This window comes from Thamnophis sirtalis, unplaced genomic scaffold (genome assembly GCF_051295495.1).
Source record: "Thamnophis sirtalis isolate CommonGarterSnake01/CBP01778 unplaced genomic scaffold, rThaSir2_p1.2 scaffold_10, whole genome shotgun sequence".
In the NCBI taxonomy this organism is placed as follows: Eukaryota; Metazoa; Chordata; class Lepidosauria; order Squamata; family Natricidae; genus Thamnophis; species Thamnophis sirtalis.
The window spans coordinates 2,939,691-2,963,929 of NW_028261390.1; the positions used below are offsets into that span (position 1 = coordinate 2,939,691).

Sequence of the window (24,239 nt, forward strand, 5' to 3'; positions counted from 1 at the left end):
TATTCTCTATTCTCTTTTATTCTATTCTATTCTGTATTTCTATTCCATTCCATTCTATTCTCTATTCTCTTCCTATTCTATTCTCTCTTCCTATTCTATTCTATTCTGTATTTCTATTCTATTCTTTGCAACCATCTTCTGCAGTGGGGTGCAATTAATGGATCCAATCTTTTGAACAGGGGTGCTGAATCCTAAGTAGACCACGCTTAAACGTCACACCCTATAAACAGCATTCGGTTTTTCCTCTTTGGTTTTTAAAAAAAACCTGAGTTATGTGGAATTCTGAGTTTAACCCCGTTCTTTGTGTGTGTGTGTGTGTGTGTGTGTGTGTGTATGCGCTAATATTCCAAAACGGAGTTGCTGAGGGCACTGTTATTACTTTTTAGATTTCATATGCTGTAGCTTCATGACATGCTCCGAGTGCTTAGCTCCAAACTGTAGTGTAGCCCCCCCCAAAAATCTGATTTTTAATGAAATTTGGTGGTTGGGAAAACAGGTCACCACGCTCCGGTTCTCTGCCAAGAATGTTTCTGGGAGAGCAATACGAGGCGACAGAAATCTTTACCCCATTTTAATGACAAATTACTTTGCTCCATCCATTCATCCAGCCCATTTTGAAAATATAAAGCCAAAGGAGGAAATTGTGCAAAAGAAACAGAAACGAATACGAGTAAAATATAATGCGGAAATTAATATGGCTAATATATAGGAGCCGTAGTGACCAGGCTTATACTAATCTCTATAGCCTTGGCAACAGTAATTCCCCCCCCCCCCAGCTTGTCTGTATATGAGACTTTGCATAATGAGACATCCACTGTACTCTTCAACATCTTCATCAATGATTTGGATGAGGGGATAGATGGGGAAACTCATCAAATTTGCAGATGACACCAAGCTGGCAGGAATAGCCAACACTCCAGAAGACAGGCTCAAGATACAGAAGGATCTTGACAGACTTGAACATTGGGCACTATCTAAAAAAATGAAATTCACTGGTGAAAAGAGTAAGGTTCTACATTTAGGCAAGAAAAACAAAATGCACAGATACAGTATAGGTGGTACGTTGCTCAATAGTAGTAACTCTGAGAGGGATCTTGGAGTCCTAGTGGAGAACCATTTAAATAGGAGCCAGCCGTGTGCCGCAGCTGCTAAAAAAAGCCAACACAGTTCTAGGCTGTGGGGAATGGAAGGATTGATGCTCCTTGCAGACAGAGCTGGTCATTTGCATCCTTTTAGAGAGTCGTTGAGGCCACTGGGAGGTTTATCTCGATCCTCAGGGTCACCTGAGTGGTGCAAATGTATGTGGAGCCTCCTTGGAACTACTGAAAGGATGGTTGTAAAAAGGTTCCGCACCCATTTGCACTATTCAGGTGACCCCGAAGGCACCTATGAACCTCCAAGTGGCCTCAACACCTCTGTAAAAGGATGCAAATGACCAGTTGTCTCAACGGCTCTCAATTGTAACTATTAGCAGCTGCTCTACATCCTCTCTCTCCAGTCTACAACAGAGTCCTTTCAGTAGTCCCAAGAAGGCTCCACACCCATTTGCACCACTCAGGTGACCCTGAGGACAGAGATAAACCTCCCAGTGGCCTCAACGACCCTCTAAAAGGATGCAAACAACCAGCTGTCCCAACGGCTCTCAATTGAAACTATTAGCAGCTGCTCTACATCCTCTCTCTCCAGTCTACAACAGAGTCCTTTCAGTAGTCCCAAGAAGGCTCCATACCCATTTGCACCACTCAGGTGACCCTGAGGACAGAGATAAACCTCCCAGTGGCCTCAACGACTCTCTAAAAGGATACAAATGACCAGCTGTCTGCAAGGAAGATAAACCCTCCCTTTCCCCACCATCCAGTCAGAGCTGATGAAGCTTCTGGGATGAGAAGCGAAACGTCTTCAAGGAAAAACCAGGAAGTCCAGTTGGGACTTTGGGTTAAAGTGAGAATGGCCCTCTTGTTTTCTAGCCTTCTGCCTTTGACCACTACACCAAACTGCCCCTCAGTTATCCGAATCGGACCCTAAAACTCCTTCCTTTTCTCATCTAGGTGACGAGGAACACCGCCAGAATGTGGTGGCGGCAGCAGCAGCGGCCCGACCTCAGCCGTTCATGGGCGAGCGGGGCGAAGGGATGCCCAGGCACCGAAGAAACAGGATGGCCGCCCTGAGACGGACGCAGCAGGTCGAAGAAGCACCGGAAGGTAGCAGCTCCTTCTTGTCCAGGTTTTAGCAGTGAAACTCACCCAGTGGGCTTTCATACCTTAGTCTGGACTAGAACTCACTGTCTCCTGGTGATTGGCCCAAAGTCACCCAGCTGATTTTCATGCCTAAAGTGGGACTAGAACTCACCAACTCCTGGTGATTGGCCCCAAAGTCACCCATCCGGCTTTCATGCCTAAGGTGGGACTAGAATTCACCATCTCCTGGTGATTGGCCCAAAGTCACCCAGCTGATTTTCATGTCTAAAATGGGACTAGAACTCACTATCTCCTGGTGATTGGCCCAAAGTCACCCAACTAGCTTTCATGCCTAAAGTGGGACTAGAACTCACCAAATCTTGGTGATTGGCCCAAAGTCACCCAGCTGATTTTCATGTTTAAGATGGGATTAGAACTCATTGTCTCCTGGTGATTGGCCCAAAGTCACCCAGCCAGCTTTCATGCCTAAAATGGGACTAGAACTCACTAACTCCTAGTGATTGGCCCAAAGTCACCCAGCTGATTTTCATGTCTAAGATGGGACTAGAACTCACCGTCTCCTGGTGATTGGCCCAAAGTCACCTGTCCAGCTTTCATGCCTTAGTCGGGACTAGAACTCACCTTCTCCCGGTGATTGGCCCAAAGTCACCCAGCCATTCCCCAGTGAGTAAAACTCACCACCTCCTGCTTCCCGCCTGGTGCCTTAACGCCTAGATCAACCTGACTTTTGCGTCTTCCTTGCATCCATTTCTTATTGGGGGGGAAATCTTGCCACCACGAAAATCCCCCCTGCTTTTTTCACCCCGGGACAGGCAGCAGCAGCACCTCACAATTAGTATGCCAGTCTTGACACGTGTCATCCCCCCCCACCCTCGAACCCCCTTCCCTCCTCCCTCCTCCCGCTTTCCTTTTTTTTGATGCTTCCCCCCTGCTTTGAACGGCCCTGTTTTCTGGGTCCCCACGGAGGCACCGCCGGCAGAGCGGATGCTGCTGCGTTTGCGCAGAGAACCCCCCCTTTTGACAGCCCTGAACTTTTCAACCCGGGTAGATGTCTTTGAAATGCAAAAGGCGTTTTTTTGATAAGAATTAAATCAAGGGAGAGAGGAAAAAGAACACGCTTTTGATGTTTTCGGGGCATTTCTCATTTCTGTCAAATGCACCCGTCTTCCTTGAAGTGATCTCAAAGGCTTTTTTGTGCTGTCGGCACTGAATCTTTCAGCTCCGAAAAATAAAAAAAAAGTTGGATAAAGGAGCAGGGGCTGTTTTAAGTTAAGAAACCCAAATCCGTTGGCCGACGTTATTTTGAGGAGTCAACATCCCTTGTTTTGAGTGAGCAGGGAGATAAACTTCCAAGTTTTCGAGTCTTTTTTTTAATCCAAGTTTTGAGCATCTTTAACACTCAATGAATGGCACTCTCTCTGATACTTCAGTACATTTTTCCTTTACAATGTTCGGGTACCTATGCAATTCATTTTTGGGGATCCGGTAAACCGTAAACATTCAGGTAAATTAAAGCGATTTAAAGATTTTTAATCCCTCTTATTAACGGGATTTTAAGATTTTTTAAAAGCTCTCTTATTACCTGATGCAAACAGGTTAGTTTGCAACACACTTGGAATGTGGCATTCAGTTTTGGTCACCACGATGTAGAAAAGATGTGGAGACTCTAGAAAGAGTGCAGAGAAGAGCAACAAAGAGGATTAGGGGACTGGAGGCTAAAACATATGAAGAACGGTTGCAGGAACTGGGTATGTCTAGTTTAATGAAAAGAAGGACCAGGGGAGACATGATAGCAGTCTTCCAATATCTCAGCCACAAAGAAGAGGGAGTCAAACTATTCTCCAAGGCACCTGAGGGTAGAACAAGAAGCAATGAATGGAAACTAATCAAGGAGAGAAGAAATTTAGAACTGAGGAGAAATTTCCTGACAGTTCGAACAATTATTCAATGGAACAACTTGCCTCCAGAAGTTGTGAATGCCCCAACACTGGAAGTCTTTAAGAAGATGTTGGATAGCCATTTGTCTGGAATAGTATAGGGCTTCCTGCCTAGGCAGGGGGTTGGACTAGTAGACCTCCAAGGTCCCTTCCAACTCTGCTATTCTATTCTGTTCTATTCTATTCTAGTATTTTCTGAGCTTGGTTGTTCTCTAGCAGATGTTTTGCTAGCCAAACTAGGTAACATCATCAGTGCCAGAAGGGATGAGGGGATTGTTCTCTGTTTATATGTTGTTAGTTGCAAAGTCGTGTCCGACCCATTGGGACCCCATGGACAATGTTCCTCCAGGCCTTCCTGTCCTCTGCCATCCCCCAGAGTCCATTTTAAGCTCACGCTGACTGCTTCAGTGACTCCATCCAGCCACCTTCTTCTCTGCCGTCCCCTTCTTCTTCTGCCCTCTGTCGTTCCCAGCGTGAGGCTCTTCTCCAGGGAGTCCTTCCTTCTCCTTAGGTGGCCAAAGCATTTGAGTTTCCTCTTCAGGATCTGGCCTTCTAAAGAGCAGCCAGGGTTGATCTCCTCTAGGACTGACCGGTTGGATGGCCTTGCAGTCCAAGGGACTCAATGCAGGAGTCTTCTTCTCCAGCACCCGAGTTCAAAGGCCTCCATTCTTTGGCGCTCAGCCTTCCTTATGGTCCAACCTTCACAGCCATCCATTGCAACTGGGGAAACCACAGCCTTGACTATATGCACTTTTATTGGCAGGGTGATCGATGTCTCTGCTTTTTAATAAGCTGTCTAGATTTGCCATCGCTTTCCTCCCCAAGAGGAAGTGTCTTTGAATTTCTTGGCTGCCGTCCCCATCTGCGGTGATCTTGGAAACCCGGAAAATAAAATCTGTTTATATACAAGTGGCTAATGGCTTGCCCTGTTGATGGGGGTGTTTCTGGTGCTTTCCAGCAGGGTAGATTTGATTTAAATCGAGTCGATTTAAATCACCACTCAAATCACTCGTAAAAAGGCTTGATTTAAATCGACTCGATTTAAATCATCATTTTTAAAAGGCAGCTGTCATCTCTGTCCCGCAGCGACTCCTCCTCTGACCCACGGTTGACTCTCTGACAGTCCCAGCATTGCAGAATATACAGCCTCACGCTACCTAACTAAGCTCCATTTCATGCTGAAGAAACTAAACGATTAATATATATTAAATAGAAAACTATCTTTAGGTAGATTTTTTTTTACTCCAAAAGCATATTATTAAAATACATTTGATTAAAAAAAAGATTTAAATTTTGTAAAAATCCATTTTTTTTTAAAATCATCATTTTTATCCACCCTGGTTTCCGGTAAATGCTAAAACCAGGCAGGGGAAGCCGGAAAGCAAAGCCCACTCCCTTCTAGCACTGATGAAGTTCCCTAGTTGGGTCCTGAAACGTCTGCAAGGAAACACCCAACCTCAGAGAGCACCAAGGACCCTAAAGTTGTTATTCTCCTCCTCCTCCTCCTCCTCCTCCTTCCTCCTCCTCCTCCTCCTCCTCCCTGCAAACCTCACTTCCTTCTAGCACTGATGATGTTACCTAGTTGGATAATGAAATGTCTGCAAGAAAACCACCAAGTTCAGAGAGCACCAAGTTCCCCACAGTCTTTTTCTTCCTCCTCCTCCTCCCCTCTTCCTCCTCTCCTTCCTCCTCCTCCTCCTCCTCCTCCTCCTCCTCCTCCTCCTCCCTGCAAATCTCCCTCCCTTCTAGCACCGATGATGTTACCTAGCTGGACAAGGTAACGTCTGCAAGAAAACCATCAAGCTCAGAGAACACCAAGGATCCCACAGTCTTTTTCCTCCTCCTCCTCCTCCTCCTCCTCCTCCTCCTCCTCCTCCTCCTCCTCCTCCTCCTCCTCCTCCTCCTCCTCCCCTCTTCCTCCTCCTCCTTGCAAAACCTCCCTCCCTTCTAGCACTGATGATGTTCCCTAGTTGGGTCATGAAACGTCTGCAAGAAAACTACCAAGCTCAGAGAGCACCAAGGACCCCACAGCCTTCTTCCTCCTCCTCCATCATTCCACACACACCCCTCCCTTCTACCACCAATGATCTTTTTCCGTTTCCTTTTCCTTCTTCAAAAATGATTGTTAAACCATCCCTAGATGAAAACCATGGATCCGAACCGGCTGAACCCCAAGTTTCCGGAAAGATCGGGGCAAAGAAACAGCGGAAGTTAGAGGAGAAGCAGGCGAAAAAAACTCAGAGAGAGGTGAGTCTCCCCTGCATTGTATAAATCCACTTTCTTTGATCAGATCACGTCCCTAAGGCTCCTGGGAGCTGTAGTCCTGGTTAAAGTCAGAAAGGACCAAGTTAGAGGCCACATCCAAGTATAAAGAGAAGGGAACAAAATCCCCATAGAATAGAACAGAGAATGAAAGAATAGAATGGAATTAAAATAAAATTAAAATAACATAACATAAAAATAAGAATGAAAGAGTAGATTAGAATACAATAGACTAGAATAGAGAATGAAAGAATGGAATGGAATTAAAATAAAATTAAAATAAAATTAAAATAAGAATGAAAGAATAGAATGGAATAGAATAGAGAATGAAAGAATGGAATGAAATTAAAATAAAATTAAAATAAAATAAAAATAAGAATGAAAGAATAGAATGGAATAGAATAGAGAATGAAAGAATGGAATGGAATTAAAATAAAATAAAAATAAAATAAGAATGAAAGAATAGAATGGAATAGAATAGAGAATGAAAGAATGGAATGGAATTAAAATAAAATTAAAATAAAATTAATATAAGAATGAAAGAATAGAATGGAATAGAATAGAGAATAAAAGAATGGAATGGAATTAAAGTAAAATAAAATAAAAATAAGAATGAAAGAATAGAATAGAATGAAAGAATGGAATGGAATAAAAATAAAATAAAAATAAAATAAAATAAAAATAATGAAAGAATAGAATAGAATAGAATAGAATAGAATAGAATAGAATAGAATAGAGAATGAAAGAATGGAATGGAATCAGTGGTCGGTTTCCAATTTTTTTACTACTGGTTTGCTTGTGATCACATGCTTCTCATCCGGGCGGGTGGGTGGAGCCTTCCGCCACCGCTACTACCAGTTCACCCGAACCAGGAGCAACCCACCTCGGAGTGGAGTGGAATGGAGTAGAGTAGAACAGAGTTGGAAGGGACCTTGGGGGTCTTCTAGTCCAACCCCCTGCTTAAGAAGGAAGCCTTACACCTCTTCAGACAAATGCTTGTCCAACATCTTCTTAAAAACGTCCAGCGTGGGAGTAATTCACAACTTCTGGAGTCAAGTTGTTCCACTGGTTATTTTTTTCTCACTGTCAGGAAATCCCTCCTTAGTTCTAAGTTGCTTCTGTCCTTGATTAGTTTCCACCCACTGTTTTTTTTTTTTTTTTACTTCTGTGTCAAGGTGGTGGTGGGGGTTATATAAATAGTAAATAATTTTTAGTTAACTACAATAATAACAAGGAAATGTTAATGGATAATGTTTAATGATATATATATGTGTGTTATACTAGTAAAAGCAAATTGGATATAAGCTTTAAACTATAGCAATAGCAGTTAGACTTATATACCGCTTCATAGGGCTTTCAGCCCTCTCTAAGCGGTTTACAGAGTCAGCATATCGCCCCCAACAACAATCCGGGTCCTCATTTCACCCACCTCGGAAGGATGGAAGGCTGAGTCAACCTTGAGCCGGTGAGATTAGAACCGCTGAACTGCAGATAACAGTCAGCTGAAGTGGCCTGCAGTACTGCACCCTAACCACTGCGCCACCTCAGCTCCTCCAAACTGAGTTGGGGGAGAAATGCGTAGATATCTTACTAACAGTGGTTAGAGTGCAGTACTGCAGGCCACTTTAGCTGACTGTGATCTGCAGTTCAGCAGTTCAAATCTCACCGGCTCAAGGTCGACTCAGCCTTCCATCCTTCCGAGGTGGGTGAAATGAGGACCCGGACTGTGGGGGCAAGTTGCTGACTCAATTTGCTAAAAAAAATTGTAAACCGCTTAGAGAGGGCTGAAAGCCCTATGAAGCGGTATATAAGTCTAATAAATAAATAATGTCATAAAGGTGTAATGTTTTTGGAAGTTTATTGAAACTGCAAATGAATGCCAGTAGGTGGTTGTGTCTTTAAATACAAATGATTTTAGATCATTTAGATGTTTAAATAATTGCAATTAAATGAGAATTGTGGTACAGGGATAGCCAAATACATAAATTTTCTTTTTTGATTCAAAATGTGCAATTCAATATGAATGAAATATATGTAAGGATGGTGGGAGAAACGCACGAAATGTATTTGTAACCTATCGACATGCTTTCTACAAGATGTAACAAAAGATGATTCTTTTTTGTGTGTGTTTTTGTTTAATTAAAACAATAAAACTTTTTCAAAAAAAAAAAGATGTGGTGGAGGGAAACGTTTTTAAAATCACCTGAGGGACATGCTTGAGGAAGGAGGGAGTTTTACACACACACACACACACAAAACCCACCCTCTTAATCTCCCCCTTCTCCGTGTCCCAAGGCTGAAGAGGCTGAACGGGAAGAAAGGAAGAAGATTGAACAAAAGCGGGATGAGGAACGGCGCTTGGAAGAGGAACGGCAGCGGCAAGAGGAGGAAAGGAAGGTGAGCTGTAAGAAATGACATTGGAAAACCCAAAATGGATTGATTTCTCCTATATCCCAATCGAAGAGTTTTATCTGTAGCTCAGGATTGGAGTCTGTGGTAATTTTCCTGCAGGCGTTTCATCACCCAACTGGGTAACATCATCAGGGCTAGCGAGTTATGGGGTTTCCTTCCCATTTGTATAAGTTGCTTGTCCTGCCAGTGTTGGTGGAGGATGGTTTTTCTCTTTGGTCGTTCCTTCATTAATTTAATGTAATGGTCAAGGTTGCAGTCTAGAAAGTGGGAGACGGTGAGTTCTAGTCCCGCCTTAGCCATAAATGACAGCTGGGAGACTTTGGGCCAATCAACCAGGAGACGTTGAGTTCTAGTCCCACCTTAGGCATGAAAGCCAACTGGGTGACTTTGGGCCAATCACCAGGAGACGGTGAGTTCTAGTCCCGCCTTAAGCATGAAAGCCAGCTGGGTGACTTTGGGCCAATCACCAGGAGACTGTGAGTTCTAGTCCCGCCTTAGGCATGAAAGCCAGCTGGGTGACTTTGGGCCAATCACCAGGAGACGCTGAGTTTAGTCCCGCCTTAGGCATGAAAGCCAGCTGGGAGACTTTGGGCCAATCAACCAGGAGACGTTGAGTTCTAGTCCCACCTTAGGCATGAAAGCCAAGTGGGTGACTTTGGGCCAATCACCAGGAGACGGTGAGTTCTAGTCCCACCTTAAGCATAAAAGCCAGCTGGGAGACTTTGGGCCAATCACCAGGAGACGTTGAGTTCTAGTCCCACCTTAGGCATGAAAGCCAGCTGGGTGACTTTGGGCCAATCACCAGGAGACGGTGAGTTCTAGTCCCACCTTAAGCATAAAAGCCAACTGGGTGACTTTGGGCCAATCACCAGGAGACGGTGAGTTCTAGTCCCACCTTAGGCATGAAAGCCAGCTGGGAGACTTTGGGCCAATCACCAGGAGACGGTGAGTTCTAGTCCCACCTTAGGCATGAAAGCCAGCTGGGAGACTTTGGGCCAATCACCAGGAGACGGTGAGTTCTAGTCCCACCTTAGGCATGAAAGCCAGCTGGGTGACTTTGGGCCAATCACCAGGAGACGGTGAGTTCTAGTCCCACCTTAGGCATGAAAGCCAGCTGGGAGACTTTGGGCCAATCACCAGGAGACGGTGAGTTCTAGTCCCACCTTAGGCATGAAAGCCAGCTGGGAGACTTTGGGCCAATCACCAGGAGACGGTGAGTTCTAGTCCCACCTTAGGCATGAAAGCCAGCTGGGAGACTTTGGGCCAATCACCAGGAGACGGGGAGTTCTAGTTCTGCTTTAGCCATAAAAGCCAGCTGGGTGTCTTTGGGTCAGTCACTTTTCCTCAGCCCAGTCCAACTCACGGGGTGGTTCTTATGGGAAAAGTAGGAGGCATTTGGTAGAAGAAAGGGGCTGTCACTTATTAATGCAAAATTCAATGTTTCTAACTCTTTTTCTGGGTATTTAGCCCCTCTCCCTTCTTCCTTTCTTGGACTCTCTCTCTTACCCTGTGAGCCAGTGGTGGGTTTCAAAAATTTTTGGAACCTACTCTGTGGGTGTGGCCTCCTTTGTGGGAGGGGCTTGCCGGCCATGTGTTTTCTTTCTTTCTTTCTCTCTCTCTCTCCTTCCCTCCCTCTCTCTCTCTCTCTCTTTCCTTCCTTTTGTCTCTCTGTCCCTTTTTTCTTTTTTTCTTTCATCTCTCTCTTTTTTTTCCATTTTCTTTCTTTCTTTCTTTCTTTCTTTCTTTCTTTCTTTCTTTCTTTCTCTTTCTCTCTCTCTCTCTCTGTCAGTCTGTGTGTGTGTGGAGGGGCAGTGGTAGGTTAAAAAAAAATTGGTCTTCTAGTCCACCCCACTGCCCAAGGCAGAAGGCCTTATGCCAGTGATGGCAAACCGGTTTGGTAGATTTGACAAACCGGTTCTACCGAAGAGGTGCGAACTGGTAGGAACCCACCTCTGCTGTGAGCCTGAGGATAGGGACTCTCTCTCTCTTTTCACTGAGCTCTTTGAGAAACTCTTAACGACCTGGAACCTGCTTAGGAATAATGCCACTAAACGAAGCAATGCAGCCCCCATGTATAAACAGTGGACGGAATGGAAAGAATCCTGCTGTAGTTAATAGCAATAGCAATAGCAGTTAGACTTATATACCGCTTCATAGGGCTTTCAGCCCTCTCTAAGCGGTTTACAGAGTCAGCATATCGCCCACAACAACAATCCGGGTCCTCATTTTACCCACCTCGGAAGGATGGAAGGCTGAGTCGACCTTGAGCCGGTGAGATTTGAACAGCTGAACTGCAGTCAGCTGAAGTAGCCTGCAGTGCTGCACTCTAACCACTGTGCCACCTTGAAGGCCTGGCCTTCAAGCCGCTGAGCATCTTGGGAGTTGGAGTCCAACCTTGGGGTTGGGAGAGGCTGGTCCAACAGCCTTTTGATGTACGAGAAGCATAAAACCCTCCTCCCCACAGGAAGAAGAGCTGAAGAAGGCCAAGGAGGAGGAGGAGCGGCGGGAATACGAGGAATACCTCAAGCTGAAGGAGAGCTTTGTGGTGGAAGAAGAAGGCGTAGACGAAGCCCTGACGGAGGAGCAGGTACGTCCGGTCGGCTGGTTGCAGAGGGCAGGCGTGAGGCGGAAGAGTGGAAGATGGGAACGGTGGGATGGGATTTGTTGCCTTTCAAGAGAAAGAAGAGCTCGTCTGTAGGGAGGGAAGGAGGAGAGAGAATGGGAGAGGATGGAAGAAAGGGAAGGAAGGAGGGACAGAAAGAAGGTCAGATGGAAGGAAAGACAAAAGAAGAAAGGAAAGGGAGGGAAGGAAGGAAGTATGGGTAGAGAAGGAGGGAGGGAAGGAGAGAAAGGGAGAGGATGGAAGAAAGGGAAGGAAAGAGAAGGTCAGAGGAAGAAAGAAGACAAAGGAAAGAAGGAAGGGGAGAGGAAGGGAAGGAAGTATGGGTAGAGAAGGAGGGAGGAAAGGAGAGAAAGGGAGAGGATGGAAGAATGGGAAAGAAGGAGGGAAAGAAGGTCAGAGGAAGAAAGACTGCCTGTGTTTTCCTTCTCCGATGAATTCATTATTCTTCCTCTTGTTTTATCCAGTCGCAAAGTTTTGTATCAGAGCTTCTCAATTACATTAAGGTAAGTTCCTCTTTCTTAACTTGAGTCTTTTGTTGCTGAGCGTATTTTTAATCTGCATTTAATTGCTCGGCTGTGTAATCCAAGCAATGGATCACTTAGGAGCAAAATACCTCTTTGGTCCTAATCAGGTCTCTCTGTGGGGTCTTCAGTCCCCTCTGAGCTGGGTAGCTTTCTCGCAGACGTTTCATTACCCTACTAGGTAACGTCATCAGGGCAATATTATGAGCACTGATTGTTCACACAGTTTGATTGTCTCTATTCAGTTCCCCCAAGGGCTAGGCCTCTCCAAGCATTGTGAAATTAGCAAGTTCTCATCTTCTGACCACTCCTTGGTGTTCAGGGAGGCCCTCTGCTAGTCTGCTGCCTCTTTGTCCTACGTAGCACTGATGGTGTTACCTAGTTGGGTCGTGAAATGTCTGCAAGCAGACAACCAAGCTTTTAGAGCGCCAGGGCCCCCCAAATCTTATGCCATCATCTCCTCCTCCTCATTGATTGAGATGGGTGGCTATAGAATTACAGACCCATAAGCCTGGAAGGGACCTTTGAGGTCTTCTAGTCCACCCCCCTGCCCAAGGCAGGAGGCCTTATGCCAGTCATGGCAAACCTTTTAGACACCCGAGTGCCCAAACTGCGAGCGCATACCCAAGTGGAAAGGTGCGCATGCGTGCACTGACGAGTGCTTGCACGAACCCGCACATGTGAATTCGCAGGCAGGCATGCGTGCACATACATGCGTGCACAGCAGGGACCCGAACCCCAGCTGGCCAGCGGGAGGCGGGGCATCTCAACACCCATAGAACAGCAAGAGCTAAGATCTTTTGTCTTCCGTGAGCTTCTGTTGCGTCGTTTGCGGGGGGGGGGGGAACGCCCTGGAAATCTGACCTGGGACGCCGCCGTGCCAGTGGTGGGTTTCAGCCAGTACGGCCCGGTATAGCTGTACCAGTAGTAGCCAGGAGCAGCGGCCACCGTACCGGTACAGTGGCTTGTTTGGCCCACCCGCCCTCCAGCGTTTCATACCTGCCGAGCATCTGGGTGTTGCAGGCACAGCGCGGGCATAACCAGGATATCCGGCCCCGTGCGCAGCGTACTGGTCGTAATGGGGAGCATTACCCACCACCGTTGCGCGCCTGTGTGCCACCATGCGTGTCATAGGTTCACCATGACGGCCTGATGCCATGCTGGGAAAACGATGCTCCAACCTTGTATGGAAACCTCCAGGGATGGTGTACCCACAGTTCCAGGTGGCACCGATCCATCGTTCTCACTGTCAAGAAATTCCCCCCTGCTCAATTATTTAAAATAAATGGAACGCATGAACGCATGAACTAATAATTCCCAACTTTGCCCCTTCCACCTAGAATTCCAAAGTGGTCCTTTTGGAAGATCTGGCTTCTCACCTGGGACTCAGGACGCAGGTAGGTGGTTGCAAGCCGGACATTGCAAATTGCCCACGTTATTTTTCCAGTTTTGTGCAAATACAACTCTAGCTCCAGTTAATAGCATGTATAATTACCGTATTTTTCAGAGTATAAGATGCACCAAGATTTTGAAGAGGCAAATTTAAAAAAAAATAGTTTTTGCACTCTGCAGACCTCCCAAAAACAGCCTGTTTTTGTCGCCCCCCCCCCCCCAAAAGAGGGCATGCATCGCCTTTAGAAGGCTTATGGAGTGCTCCTGGGGGCTGGGAGGGGGCAAAATTGAGCAAAAAGATGGCCCGTTTTCCGCTCATTTTTGCTCTCCCCAGCCCCCAGGAGCACTCTATAAGCCTCCCGAAGTCTCTGCACAGCCATTTTGGTGAAGGGGGGGGGGCCTTCGGGAGGCAAAAAACGCTGTATTCGATGTATACGTGACCCGACAAATGCGCGCCTGACAACAGCGTGGCGACAAAACTGCGGCGATAAAACCGCGATGTTGACAGCGCTCCCACAAAGGCGCGCCGACAAAAGAGCAGCAACAGAAGCGCGATTACGGTTAGGGTTAGGTTTAGGGTTACCTTTAGGGTTAGGTTTAGAGCGCGCTTCTGTTGGCGTGCTGTTGTCAGCGCGCTTCTGTGCTCATTCGTCAGTGCGATTTTGAACTCACGTTTTTTTTCCCTGCCGTTTCATCGGCGCGCTTTTGTCCAGCGCGCATTTGTCGGTGAACCGATGTATAAGATGCACCCAGATTTTCAGCCTCTTTTTTGAGGAAAAAGGGTGCGTCTTATACTCCGAAAAATATGGCAAATATGCATTTCCTTTACTGTAAATTTCGGAAGGCCTTTTCCCGGCTTACCTGCTTGGTTTTCCCTTTCCCCAGGATGCCATCAACAGAGTGCAAGACCTGATGGCAGACGGCACGCTCACAGGTGAGTTCCCACACCTTACGGGATTTCCTGCTCTTGTTTAAACCGAAGCAGATGCCTCCACCGTGATACCTTCTGGCCAGCTTCTGTCCGTGCTTCTTGACGATGGCTTCCGTTCGGTTCCACATTTCTCTTTGCAAGGGAAGGAAAAAGAGAAGGGAGGAAGAAAATGAAGGAAGAGAGAAGGAAGAGGGAGGGAGAGAAGGGACAAAGGGAGAAAAGAGAAGAAGGGAGGGAGGAAGGAAGATGGGAGGGAGGGAGGAGACAGAAAGAAAGGGAGAGAAGGAAAGGAGGAAAAAAGGGAGGAGAGACAAGGAAGAGAGAAGGGAAGAGAGAAGAAAAGGAGGGAGGAAGAGAAGGAAAGGAGAAAGGAAGAAGGGAGGGAGGAGGAAGAGAGAAAGGAGGAAGAAAGAAAGAGGGAGGAGAGACAAGGAGGAGAAAAGGGAATGAGGAGAGAAGAAAAGGGAGGGAGATGGGAGGGAGAAGGGAAGATGGGAGGGAGGAGACTGAAGGAAAGGAAGAAAGGAGGGAGGGAGGACAGACAAGGAAGAGGAGGAAGGGAGGAAGGGAGAAGAAGAAGAAAAGGGAGCGAGGAAGGAAAATGGGAGGGAAAAGGGAAGGAGGGAGGAGACAGAAGGAAAAGAAAGAAAGGAGGAAGAAAGGAAGGAGGCAGGACAGACAAGAAAGAGAGGAAGAAAGGAGGGAAGAGAGAGGAAGAAGGGAACGAGAAAGCACACCACTCTACTCTGGAACGCAGGTCCATCTATGAAAGGAACGTAAAAAAAAAACCCTTCCCATTTAAAGAGCCGGAGCTCCTGTCAATCACCCTCGTGAATGGCACAGGCTTTGACGTGTTGAAAATACGGGCAAGAATGGAGACCCAGCATTTCTTCCCTTTGAACCCGACTCCAACCGACGGGTGGTGGGTTCTAATTCCTGTCCTGTCCTGCAGGGGTGATCGACGACCGGGGCAAATTCATCTACATCACCCCTGAAGAGTTGACGGCCGTGGCCGAATTCATCCGCCGTCGAGGGCGCGTCTCGATTACGGAGCTGGCTCAAGAAAGCAACTCTCTCATCAACCTGGAGGCGGAAGCCGGTTTTCTTAGCAAAGGGGTGGCCTGAGCAGCCCCCACCCTCTCTTCTTGGGGGGGGGGGGACAAATAAAATCAAGTCTTATTTTTTGGGGTGGGGGGGCTTTTGGATCACTAAATCCTATCCAAAATATATTGATATAAAGACGTCCCTTGTCGTGCATTAAGAATCCCTCCAGGCGAATCCTTTTCCAAGGCAATTATTTGGGGAATTATTTGCTGTTCCTGGAAGGTTGCGACATGTGTTTGAACGTTTAGAATGGAGAATTTGCAGGCCTTTCCCCTGTTATTTCTTCCTGTACTACAACTCCCATGCTCCCGGTCCACCCAGGCAGGCAGACAAGCTGTAAGTTCTGACGAAAAGAAATACATTTTCCGTTTCAGCTTCCTTTATAAATCCCACTCCCAGAGTTTCAAAATCAAGCCATTGCAAATGGCTTTGGAACGACTGCAGTTTCCTTATTATTGTTATTTTTTTCCCCAAATTTATAGGGGTATTTCCTCCCCCCCCCCCCCATGAGGATAATGGGGTTAGGATGATGACTTAGTTTATGTGTGGGTCTCCGTTATGGATACGGGAGCAAAGATGCTGGATATTTCAAGATTGGACTTTTTCCTAAACTGTGAATGAATGTTGAATATGTGGAGAAAAATACACTGTCTTTGGTGGTTTTTAATTGGATTTATGACGTTTAAGATTTACGGCAGTGGCTCAGGGGCTAAGAGGCTGAGCTTGTCAATCAGAGAGGTCGGCAGTTTGGTGGTTCAAATCCCTAGCGCCGCGTAATGGAGGGAGCTCCCGTTCCTTTTTCCAGCTTCTGCCAACCTAGCAGTTCGAAAGCCGGTAAAAAATGCAAGTAGAAAAATAGGAACCACCTTTGGTGGGAAGGGAACAGCGTTCCGTGCGCCTTCGGTGTTGAGTCATGCCGGCCACATGACCACGGAGACGTCTTTAGACAGCGCTGGCTCTTCAGCTTTGAAACGGAGATGAGCACCGCCCCCTAGAGTCGGGAACGACTAGCAGATATGTGTGAAGGGAAACCTTTACCTTAAACTAGACAATCGAAATATACTTAAAACCAGAAGAGAAACTGCTGTCATTTAAAAAAAATATTCAAGATAAATATAATCCCATTTAGTAAAAGCAATTCTGGATTATAAAGATTTCACCAGATCTCTGATTAGTGTTTCAAAATTGTCTAGATAGGGGTTAATTTTGAGACTCGGCACGAAAACTAATCCTCCCATCCATTCCATACGCCACAGCTGAATTAATTCTTTTTTTTAAAGTGTTTTATTTATTTTCCATTTAAAAAAATATAAACATTTCATCTCCCCTTAAGCAGTCTGTTATCTGGGTATAATATTTCTGTGCAACAACATCCGACCACAAATTATAGACATTGAACAATTATCTCATGTGTAAATCTTCATTTCCTTCATAACATATCTTCTAATCAAAATACAATAATATTAAACATAATTATTCTCATCATACTTATCAGTTGCCATTTTAGTCTTATCTTTATCTTAATGTAATCTATTCTTTTTCTTGTCTTCTTCCTTCCTTTATTTCCAATTTCCTTTTTTATTCTCTAACCATTGGTAAAAAGCTTCCCATATTATATCATAATCTCTTTGTTCCTTTCCTTGATTGCTAGTGCCAATCTTTTCATTTCTGCACATTCTAACATTTTCCCAATCACCTTCTCATCGATAGGAATCTCTTCACTTTTCCAATCTTGTGCAAATACCATTCTAGCTGCGGCTAATGCATGAATAATTAAATATATATTTTCTTCGTTGTAAGTTTCAGGCAAGACCTCCAACACAAATATTCCTGGTTTAAACTCAGTGTTATCATCTTTCCCAACCATATCTTTCTTTTTGTCCAATACTTCTGGATCTTATCATATGTAGTGGACAGCTAGATTAATTCTTGTCATTTTACATTTGTGGAAAGAATTCCCTATTTGGGACGAAGGAAAAAGTTACGCAGAAGCCCATGTTGCACGGCGAACCACATTTTATCTCCCTGTTCACCATTTGCTTCGTTTGACCTTCATCTGAATTAATGGACAGATCCAGAAAACCGGGTAGATTATTCAGATTGTTCCACGAATCGAGCATCACGCAGAATCTGTCAAGCGAAATCATCCAAGGGAAATCGACAGCGGTGACTTTTCAAATTTTAAAGCCAGCCGACGGAGGATGACTGGATTTTGTTAAGAACGCTAAGAGGCGGGCTGAGACTCACCAAGGGGTTAACACCGAGTGTTTATCTTGGGGGGGGGGAAGGTAACCCAGGACTGGGCACCACCAGGAAATCTCGAGGGCGAAGGGCAGACTGGGAATTCTGAAAACATCAGACAAACTGCCTTTTCCGTTGTTGGGTGTGGTTGCCAGGTGACCCAACAATTGGCCATTGGTGATGCTTGTCGTCCTCAAGAGTTGTCTGCCCACAACGATCGCTCCCCGTAGAAATTGTCCCTCCCTAGACACACACATACACACCAACACAAAAACACACCAACACTGCATTGGAATAAGCAGGCTGGAAGCCAACCACCACCAGACACAAGTGAGATCCAGGATCGGAAGCCGGCTGGCATAGAAGAAGCCGGGCATCCAAACCACCATTGGCTGAATTGGCAGGCCAGGGGGCAGATCTTGCGTGCTGAAGGGGCTTAAGGAAGGGAGAAGCCCCCTCCCCAAAGTCTTGGGGCTGAGCTAATGGAACTGGCAGATGGTTGGTACTACAGTTCTCACGATCCCTGGTTGAGACCGGCCCAGAGGACCCAGTGGGTTCGACGTAACTCTGGCGGCAGGGGAGGGGGAGGGGCGTGGAAAGGCCGGATGGTAGCTGGGGGGGTCACGTGATTGGATGCCCATCAAAAGAGGTGGGGCTTTGAAGGGTCATAGCTGCCATCTTGGCTTTTTTGACTACTGCCCCCCGACAAGCTTGGTTTAGTATCAGGATAGTTGGGCTGGGAAGGAGAAAAGGGAAGGGAGAGGGGAAGGATGGAGGAGAAAAAGGGAAGGAAGAAAAAGGGAAGAGAGAGGAAGGATGGATGAGAAAAGAGAAGGGAGGGAGAGGGAAGAAGGAAGGAAATGGGAGGGAGGGAGGAAAGAAGGTAAGGGAGAGGATGGATGAGAAAAGGGAAGGGAGGGAGGGAGGAAGGGAGGAAAGGGAAAGGGGAGAGGAAGGAAGGATGAGAAAAGGGAAGGAAGGGAGAGAGGGAAGAAGGAAGGAAATGGGAGGGAGGGAGGAAATGAAATGGGAAGGGAGAGAGGATGGATGAGAAAAGGAAAGAGGAAGGAAGGAAGGGGAAAGAGGGAGGGAGGAAAGGAAAAGGAGAGGAAGGAAGGATGAGAAAAGGGAAGGGAGGGAGAGAGGGAAGAAGGAAGGAAAAAGGGGAGGGAGGGAGGGAGGGAAGGAAAAGGGGAGGGAGAGAATGGATGACAAAAGGGGAGAGGGAGGGAGGAAGGAAGGGGAAAGGGATGGAGGGAAGATAAGGGGAGAGGGAGAGACGAAGGAAGGATGAAAAGGGAGGGAGGGAGGGAAGAAGGAAGGAAGGAGAAAGGGAGGAAAGGAAGGAAAGAGGAAGGGAGGGCGGGAGGAAAGGAAAGGGGAAGGACGAATGGATGAGAAAAGGGAAGGGGGAGAGAGAGAGGAAGGGGAAAGGGAAGGAAGGAGAAAGGGGAAGGAAGGAGAGGGAGGAATGGAAGAGATTGGAGAGAGAGGGGAGGGAGGGGGTCGGGCAGACCACAGTCCCAATCATCCCCGGCCCTTCCATCTCCCTGAGGCTGGGCTGCTTCTCTTTTGGGGCAGATGCTGAGCCTGAGCGCTTGGCCAACCAGGCCTCCCTCCAGCCGGCCATGCTGCACTCCTCCAACCGTCCGTCGGAGCCCCCAGCGGACCTTTCGCTGCCTGAGGCCTACCACATGCTGGCCGCCCTGATGCAGTTCCCCGCGATGTTCCTCCTCTCGCTGGCCATCTATATGCGGAACTGGGTCTGTCTGAAGCCCGATAACAGCCTCCCCGGACCCCAGCCCTTCGCCCTCTACACCTTCGGGCTGCCCTACAGGTTGGACACCTCGCAGAACACCTCCGGTGAGAGCACGACCTCTTTGCCCCACGGGTGGCTAGAGGGGGACCTTGGGGAGGGGTGCGATGGCCTAGCAATGGAGCTCTCGCCTCACAATCCGGACGCCGTGAGTTTGATCCTTGGTAGAGGCAGATATTTCTCTCTCTTGGGCACATTGAGAATGCTGAACAAAACTCCGCCCTGGCAACAGGAAGGGCATCTGGCCACTCAAATACTCTGCTAGCTCCATTCAGTAGCCCAGACTCCACCCCACAAGGGATACTTAAAGATAATGATGATGATGGCTAGAGGGGGATTCGCTTAACAACTGTGTGACTCACTTTAACAACTGCAGTGATTCGCTTAACAACTGGCAAGAAAAATCATAAAATGGGGCAAACTCACGGAACATATTTCTCGCTTAGCAACATTAATCTGGGGCTCCATTGTGGTCGTAACTCGAGGACTCCCTGTAAAGCCATTGAGACGCTTCTCCTGCCTTTTGCCAATGTGCATTTAATGACCTCTGTCTTGGGGTTCTCTCTCTCTTTTTTGCAGAATATTTTTTCCAGACGGACCGACATCCCCTCAGGCTGATCGCGATCATGGTTTGCTTCCTGAGCCTGTTCTTTGGCGTCACGGCCTTCCTCCTGGACTGCCTGGGCCTCCCGGTGCTGGAGAGGCATCGGTCCACGCTGGTCTCTTCCTTCCATATCTTCTCAGGTAATGCTGATGGGGCTGCCCCCCCCCGTTTGCAGGCAGGGATTGGCTCCCTGGGGGTGAGGAGGAGTCTGGATTGGCTCAGATCTGGACAGGGATGGCACTGTGACCTCCTCCTCCTCCTCCTTTTTCTCTCTCTTCTAGTTCTTCTAGCTCTAGTTCTTCTAGTTCTTCTCTCTTCTAATTCTAGTTCTTCTAGTTCTTCTCTCTTCTAGTTCTAGTTCTTCTAGCTGTAGTTCTTCTCTCTTTTAGTTCTTCTAGTTCTAGTTTTTCTAGCTCTAGTTCTTCTCTCTTCTAGCTCTAGTTCTTCTCTCTTATAGTTCTAGTTCGTCTAGCTCTAGTTCTTCTCTCTTCTAGTTCTTCTCTCTTCTAGTTCTTCTAGTTCTTCTCTCTTCTAATTCTAGTTCTTCTAGCTCTAGTTCTTCTCTCTTTTAGTTCTTCTACTCTCTTCTAGTTCTAGTTCTAGTTCTTCTCTCTTCTAGTTCTAGTTCTTCTCCTAGTTCTTCTCCTAGTTCTTCTATCTCTAGTTCTCTCTTGTAGTTCTAGTTCTTCTCTCTTATAGTTCTAATTCTTCTCTCGTCTAGTTCTTCTAGCTCTAGTTCTTCTCTCTTCTAGTTCTTCTAGCTCTAGTTCTTCTAGTTCTTCTCTCTTCTAGTTCTTCTAGCTCTAGTTCTTCTCTCTTCTACTTCTTCTACTTCTCTCATCTAGTTCTAGTTCTTCTCTCTTATAGTTCTAGTTCTTCTCTCTTCTACTTCTTCTAGCTCTAGTTCTTCTCTCTTGTAGTTCCGATTCTTCTAGCTCTAGTTCTTCTCTCTTCTAGTTCTAGTTCTTCTCTCTTCTACTTCTAGTTCTTCTAGCTCTAGTTCTTCTCTCTTCTAGTTCTTCTACTCTCTTCTAGTTCTAGTTCTAGTTCTAGTTCTTCTCTCTTGTAGTTCTAGTTCTTCTAGTTATTCTATCTCTAGTTCTCTCTTGTAGTTCTAGTTCTTCTCTCTTCTAGTTCTAGTTCTTCTCTCTTCTAGTTCTTCTAGCTCTAGTTCTTCTCTCTTCTAGTTCTTCTAGCTCTAGTTCTTCTAGTTCTTCTCTCTTCTAGTTCTTCTAGCTCTAGTTCTTCTCCTACTTCTTCTACTTCTCTCATCTAGTTCTAGTTCTTCTCTCTTATAGTTCTAGTTCTTCTCTCTTCTAGTTCTTCTAGCTCTAGTTCTTCTCTCTTGTAGTTCCGATTCTTCTAGCTCTAGTTCTTCTCTCTTCTAGTTCTTCTCTCTTCTACTTCTAGTTCTTCTAGCTCTAGTTCTTCTCTCTTCTAGTTCTTCTCTCTTCTAGTTCTTCTACTTCTCTCTTCTAGCTCTAGTTCTTCTCTCTTCTAGTTCTAGTTCTCCTCTCTTCTAGTTCTAGTTCTTCTAGGTCTTCTCTCTTCTAGTTCTAGTTCTTCTAGCTCTAGTTCGTCTCTCTTCTACTTCTAGTTCTATTTCTTCTCTCTTCTAGTTCTTCTCTCTTCTACTTCTAGTTCTTCTAGCTCTAGTTCTTCTCTCTTCTACTTCTAGTTCTTCTAGCTCTAGTTCTTCTCTCTTCTAGTTCTTCTCTCATCTAGTTCTTCTACTCTCTTCTAGCTCTAGTTCTTCTCTCTTCTAGTTCTAGTTCTTCTCTCTTCTAGTTCTAGTTCTTCTAGGTCTTCTCTCTTCTAGTTCTAGTTCTTCTAGCTCTAGTTCGTCTCTCTTCTACTTCTAGTTCTATTTCTTCTCTCTTCTAGTTCTTTCCTCTTCTAGTTCTTCTAGCTCTAGTTCTTCTCTCTTCTAGTTCTTCTTCTTTCTTCGAACCGTTGTCCATCTCTGAACAACCAGCAGCCTCTGCAAAACCAGGATTTGGGGCATGTTGCCTTCTGTCTCTTCTGCCCGTTAAGTGGAGTCCCCAGTGACCGGATTCTGAAATGTTAGCAACCGGTTCTCTGACCGCTTGCTGGGTGGGCGTGACCACAATGGGTTTGGCCTACTCATCCTCCTGCACCATGGCAGCAGGCAGGGGGGGCTTTTCACCATCCTCAGGGTTTGGAGGTTTTCTCCAAGCCTCCGGGAGGGCGAAAATGGCCTCCCGGGGCTCCAGAAGGCCCTCCAGAATCCGGAAGCCAGTCCTCCCAACTATCGGTTCGCCCGAACTGATGCAAACCAGTTGAATCCCACCACTGGGGGTCCCACCTCCAAAGGGGCCTTTCACAGCTCTTCCCCCCCCCCTTCCCTCCCCCTTTCTTCTGTTTGCAGGGATCTTCACCCTGGTGCTGGTAGCGATCTGCGTTTGGTGCTTTGAGAAGGTGAGCCGATGGTTCATGGAACCCGACCGGAAGGAGTACGCCATGTTCGTTCAGTTTGGGGAGAGTTTCTACATCGGCTTGTTGGCCTTCAGCTGTGCCATCTGGGCTGGGATGTTCGCCCTGTGCGCCCTCGGGCTGAGCTCGAAGCTGAAGTCGGCCAGCCAAGCTCCCGACACAAAGCAATAGAAGACACCGTCCCCCCCCAACAGGCTACTTCCGCCCGTGGCTTCTGTCCTTGGGAGCCACAAGGAAAACATCCGACCCAAATCTGGCCTCCCATATTTTGTGATTCTTCCCTCTCTCCCTCCCCACTTCCTTTACATCCCTTTCTCCCTCCCTCTCCACCTTCCTCTCTATTTCTTTCTGTCCTCCCTCCCTTCCTCCCCCTTTCCTTCCTCCCTCCCTCCCTCACCATCACTTCCTATTTCCCTCTCTATTTCCTTACAGCCTCCCTCCTCTCCATTTCCTCCCTCCCGCTCCATTTCTTTCCTTCCTCCCTCCCGCTCCATTTCCTCCCACCTGCTCCATTTCCTTCCTTCATTCTTCGTCTCCATTTCCTCCTTCCCGCTCCATTTCCTCCCTCCCGCTCCATTTCCTTCCTTCCTTCCTCCCGCTCCATTTCCTCTCTCCCGCTTCATTTCCTCCCACCTGCTCTATTTCCTTCCTTCATTCTTCCTCTCCATTTCCTCCATCCCTTTTCCATTTCCTCCCTCCCACTTCATTTCCTTCCTTCATTCCTCCTCTCCATTTCCTCCCTCTCACTTCATTTCCCTCCTCACTTCCTCCCTTCCCTCTTTCCTTTCTCCCTGCCTCCCGCCCTCCCACCCTCTCCTGCCTTTCCTCCCTATCCTCCCTCTCCTTTTCCTTCCTCACTTCTTTCTTTCCTTACTCACTCTTTCCATTTCCTTCCTCCCTCCCTTCCTTCCTTTTTGTGATATGGTAAAAACCCCTCTTTTTACAGCAGAATCCCATCTTCCACCCAGAAAGTTGATACTAGGAAACTTTTGCTCAGCATGCCAAGTTGGTATTGGCCAACCAGCCTACGGAAGAGATCTCTGTCAGTGACAATCTGCCTAGGTGGGATCTCCATCATGGCAGGAAAAAGAGGCCAGACCAAGGAGGAGAGGAAACAATTGCTTTTGGGGGGGGGCTGGGAGTCGAGGGCACTGCTTTCGAATCCAGCATTGGTAGAATTATTATCTTGGGATCAACTCAAAGTGAGCCAGGCAGATCTTCCTTCTGCTTGCCCAAAAAACTAATAAATAAAACCTTTTGAAATAAAGGTTATTTTACTATTTACCCTACTCCTAGACAAATTGTTTTGTTTTCAAAATTCCATTTTTTAAAATATTGGATGAATTGGTTTGTTTGCTGCCCAATCAGTGGCGGGATTCATTTTTTTTTTTTTTTTGACTACCGGTTCTTTGTGGGCGTGGCCTGCCTTTATGGGCATGGCAGGGGAAGGATACTGCAAAATCCCCATTCCTTCCCCACCCCACTAACCCACTGGTGGGTTCCTACCGGTTCGGACCGGTTTGACTGAACCGCTTTTGGTTTGGTGGCCTGGGTCAATGGAACCGGCAGCGACCCAGGCTTGCCACGCCCCGGAACTGGTGGCATCATCTTGTTTTTCAATTCTATGCATGCGCAGAACAATTTTAATTGCATTGTGCATGTGCACGCAGCGAACCAGCAGTAGTGCCTGCCGGGACCCACCCCTGCACTAACCTGCTTTCCAGCTCTGTTCTCCTGTGCAGGG

At 46.8% G+C, this 24,239-nt stretch overlaps 2 protein-coding genes across 2 annotated transcripts; both read left to right on the forward strand.

Moving 5' to 3' along the window:
• Positions 1–2,048: 2,048 nt before the first annotated feature.
• Positions 2,049–16,781, forward strand: DDRGK1 (DDRGK domain containing 1; the record flags this gene model as incomplete). Its single annotated transcript, XM_087723926.1, is given in 8 exon segments — positions 2,049–2,201; positions 6,276–6,382; positions 8,693–8,794; positions 11,274–11,396; positions 11,897–11,935; positions 13,294–13,350; positions 14,231–14,279; positions 15,229–16,781. Coding segments are annotated over 8 exon segments (803 nt in total), but the record flags the coding sequence as incomplete, so codon positions are not given.
• Positions 16,782–19,207: 2,426 nt separating this feature from the next.
• LOC148043741 (uncharacterized) lies at positions 19,208–22,692 on the forward strand. The gene is made up of 3 exons (XM_087723749.1): positions 19,208–19,484; positions 20,017–20,181; positions 22,431–22,692. The coding sequence occupies exons 1-3, from the start codon at positions 19,250–19,252 to the stop codon at positions 22,664–22,666; spliced, it is 636 nt and encodes a 211-aa protein (XP_087579875.1). The 5' UTR covers positions 19,208–19,249; the 3' UTR covers positions 22,667–22,692.
• Positions 22,693–24,239: the final 1,547 nt, after the last annotated feature.

Excerpts from the sequence above, each read along its gene's own strand:
- LOC148043741 (XM_087723749.1), top strand. The coding sequence starts at position 19,250 with ATGCTGCACTCCTCCAACCGTCCGTCGGAGCCCCCAGCGGACCTTTCG. Across the intron at positions 19,485-20,016 it reads CACCTCGCAGAACACCTCCG|AATATTTTTTCCAGACGGAC; the intron begins GTGAGAGCACGA and ends TCTTTTTTGCAG. Across the intron at positions 20,182-22,430 it reads TTCCTTCCATATCTTCTCAG|GGATCTTCACCCTGGTGCTG; the intron begins GTAATGCTGATG and ends TTCTGTTTGCAG.